The 3535-nt window shown below is 41.1% G+C and overlaps 2 protein-coding genes across 2 annotated transcripts; both read left to right on the top strand.

Annotated features, from left to right (window-relative positions):
• Positions 1 to 535: 535 nt before the first annotated feature.
• RPP14 (ribonuclease P/MRP 14kDa subunit) lies at positions 536 to 2665 on the top strand (the record flags this gene model as incomplete). Its single annotated transcript, XM_010282157.1, has 3 exons — positions 536 to 652; positions 1270 to 1348; positions 2017 to 2665. Coding segments are annotated over 3 exons (253 nt in total), but the record flags the coding sequence as incomplete, so codon positions are not given.
• On the top strand, positions 2117 to 2623 carry LOC104614862 (hydroxyacyl-thioester dehydratase type 2, mitochondrial-like). The gene has a single exon (XM_010282156.1). The coding sequence runs from the start codon at positions 2117 to 2119 to the stop codon at positions 2621 to 2623; it is 507 nt and encodes a 168-aa protein (XP_010280458.1).
• Positions 2666 to 3535: the final 870 nt, after the last annotated feature.

The raw sequence follows: 3535 nt of genomic DNA, 5'->3' as shown, positions 1-3535 counted from the left end.
GAGGGGAGAGCTGTCGAGCTGACGGTGGGCTGGAGTCCTGGGCGTGAGAAGGCGGGATAAGTGTCTTCGGATCGCCTCTCCTTAACGGTTACCTGCTGTCCAGCCCATGCTGTAACTTGCTCGTAATGAAGCCGGGGTTGTACGTTTTGTCTTGGCGTCTATAGTCAAGTGGCTCCAGAAGACCTGATTTTTAGAATCTGGGGTATTGATGCTTCTGCTGTAGCGAGGCTTTAAAAGGAGAACTATGGGAAGGGAACAGCTTCTTGGATGGGGAAGTCCACAGTACTATTTTTGCTCTGTTTATGATATTGCTGGGTGACTTCAAGCTAGTCACATCACTGCTGGGTCCCTGTTTCTTCAGCTGTAACGTGGAAGTAAAAGTGGCTTCTGTCTAAAGAGCTCTGAGAGGAAGGGTGCTGTGTAAAATCAGTGGTTTTGTAGCTGAAACGCTCATGTGAGATATGAGCGTAACTATAACACCTTTAATGAAGTCACATGCTGGCTGTGAATTCATTTCCTTATAAACCACTATAAGAGCACAGAATGGTACTTTATTAAATAACATTTTCTTAAAGGTTGGAGCAGCTTTGCCTGTTGACATCTTAACATATGAGGAAAAAACTCTGTCTGCAATATTAAGAGTTATTAGCAGGTAAGTTGCAGTAGGTATGCACTTCAGATACAACTGTGAAAATATTTTTCCTAAGAAAACAGAACTTCCAAGTTAAGAATGGTCTTTGAAGAATTAAGCCTAGCTTGCAGAAGTCTGCATGGAGTATGCAGAAAATAAAAATTCACTAAGATTCAGTAACCTACGGGCATCAGTACATTATTCCTGCTTTAAAACAGGATGGTCTGGCAGGACCACTGAAATATGTGGCTCTAAATGTCTTTCTATAGTAAAGGTGAGAGTGGGTACCAGTTTTAAATGGCAAAGAGAACTGCAGGCGATTTAGGAGAGGAAGGAGCTTAAAGGCACAGAACGAACAAGAACAGAGCCAGTAAAATGAATTTGAAAAGATTACAGTACATTCTCTGTATGTCAAGGACAGGAGACTGCAGTCATTGCAATAACCCTCCAGGGCACAGTGTTGCTACTAGAACCCATTGATGAAATTACCTGCTGTTAAACTCAATTAAGGTTTCATTAATCTTTATGTAACATGCTTTTATTTAAGATTTTTTAAAAATTATTGTATTATTATTTATGCTGTAGGAAAACTGAGAAAAACAAATTTTGTCAATATATTTCATTTTCTTTTCACTTAGTGGCCTTGTCAAGCTGTGGAGTGCTCTAACATTGCTGGGGTTCTACCAGAACAGGAGGTGTGCCTTTCGAGTGCTGCAGGTAAAGCCCTGTGGGGGCTGGATGGCTTCCCGCAGATGTCGGTTCTCGCTGTAAGGTTGTCTGGCTAACTGAGCACATTGCTTCTTCATAGAAAGATGGCCTAGATGCAAAAATGTCTTGGTTTAGGAGTGAAATGCTTTTCAATGCAGGTGTGTAGGCCTGCGTTTAAGCAGTTCCCATTTTACAATGAATCTTGTAAAATGTGACAGTAGTGGCTGTCTCGTTACTTCATGGCTTCATTCCAGTGAGAAGTCCTGATCTCATTAGGACTTCTCAATACATCTGCAAGAAAATAATTTCTGGGAAGTTTTGTTCTTGACTCACACCATGGTCCAATCTTTTATTTCCCCTGCCCCATTTCTTCTTTTTCAATAGTCACTGTTGACTGACCTCATTTAAAAATTCATACATAAACATGCACTTCCAGAGCTCCTTTTTTTTCCTGAGGATGCTGCTTAAGAAAATGAGTTCCAAGAATTCTTTGTCCCTGAAGCGACAGCTAAACAAAAAATCTGCTCAGGCATAGCTCTAATTTTTTGGTCTTTTCTGTAAAAGGGAAATTGAGTATTTTCAACTTTGAGTGCACTTGATGGTGGTTTGTTGTGGTTTTTTTTTTTAAATGCTTTAGTTTGTTTCTTGTTTTGTTTTTGTTTCCCCCCCCAAATTAGACATCTCCATTTCTTCTTGCGTTATCTGGGAACAGTAGAGAACTAGTCTTGGACTGAATGTGGTGGTTGCTTTGGCTGTACAAAGCAGAAGTTGCTTGCGATGTTGCAGCCCTTCAGGTATGGAATTTCTGGAGGGGATTTCCGACAAAGAACCTTGACAAAGCTAACAGTTATCAACTCACTGCTTAGACGTCCTGTACTTCAGAGCTTACACATAAAAGTTGGAGACAAAGCTGAACTTGCCAAAGCTTTTACACAGAACGATGTTGTTACATTTTCTGATTTAACAGGTGACACAAATCCTTTGCATTTAAATGAAGATTTCGCAAAGAAATCTAGGTTTGGGAGAACTATTGTGCATGGAGTTTTGATCAATGGACTTATTTCTGCAGTTTTGGGTACTAAAATGCCCGGTGAAGGTTGTGTATTTCTTTCTCAGGAGATCCGATTTCCAGCTCCTTTGTATACTGGAGAAGTCGTCATAGCTGCAGCGGAAGTTAAACGACTGAAGGGTTCTATTGCGCACATTTCGGTATCGTGTAAAGTCAAAGAAAGTGGAAAGACTGTTATGGAAGGGATGGTGAAAGTCATGGTGTCAGACAGTTAGAGCTGTTGAACCTATGCTGCTTTACTATAAAGGCCAGAAACACACACTTGGTTTTGACTCTGTTTTTCTATGTGACATCATTTAATCCAGTAAAGTTGCAACAAAAAAATCTTCAAAATGTTTCAAAGACAGTGTGCAAACTCAATCGGCATAGCAACTATGTTAAGAAACTTTGAACTTTTCATGTTTCCCTGCGTACTGCCAAGATGAAACCAACAGAACTAGGCACTTACTGTGACAAAAGTGGCACGTTTAGACAAGCCTTTGCTCTGCTACAGTGGCAAGTCTGCCGTGGTGGGGCTTGTATTGCTTGTATTGAGGCTGTTCTCAGCAAAGTCACAGTCCACACTAGCTAAGTTCAGTAAAAACTTGTTCCCTCTTTAGAAAGTAGTTGTATTGCTAACAAGCGCCAGAGGGAGGGGACAGTGCTGTGTGTTTAACAAGCAGAACATAAGTGGAGGTGTTGACATACATGTCCTGCAAGATTTCTTGTAATCTCCATGGCAGCTCTAGCTGATGTTGGTGCAGCAAAAGCCTTCCTTAACTCTGCAAGTAAGTAGCAGTTGGCCTGCACAGAAACCATATACTCTGCCAGGTTTAGCTGGAGATGTGGCTCTCACAATACTTTCAGATTCTTTAGATACCTTACAAAACCTAATTAATAAGCAGACAATAAAGTTACCTTTAATGATAAATGCCTCTGAAACTTGCCTCCCAGAAGCAGAGTGAAGGAGGCTTTTAAAAAGCTGTATTGGCACTACTTGTACTTACTGCCTCCTTATGGTCCTGTGGGCAAGACAAGCAGGGACAGTTCTGTTGAGTACTAACTATATGGCTTCTTGCTGCTTACGTGACTGTGTGAACATGTATTCCCCTTTGCCCACTGAAAGCACCTTGGTTGCTGGTCAAGTA

Source organism: Phaethon lepturus, unplaced genomic scaffold (assembly GCF_000687285.1).
Source record: "Phaethon lepturus isolate BGI_N335 unplaced genomic scaffold, ASM68728v1 scaffold51712, whole genome shotgun sequence".
Classification (NCBI taxonomy): Eukaryota; Metazoa; Chordata; class Aves; order Phaethontiformes; family Phaethontidae; genus Phaethon; species Phaethon lepturus.
The sequence above is the reverse complement of the archived record's forward strand: the minus strand, read 5'-3'. Positions and strand labels throughout refer to the sequence as shown.

Coding starts and splice junctions, on each gene's coding strand:
- LOC104614862 (XM_010282156.1), top strand. CDS start 2,117: ATGTTGCAGCCCTTCAGGTATGGAATTTCTGGAGGGGATTTCCGACAA.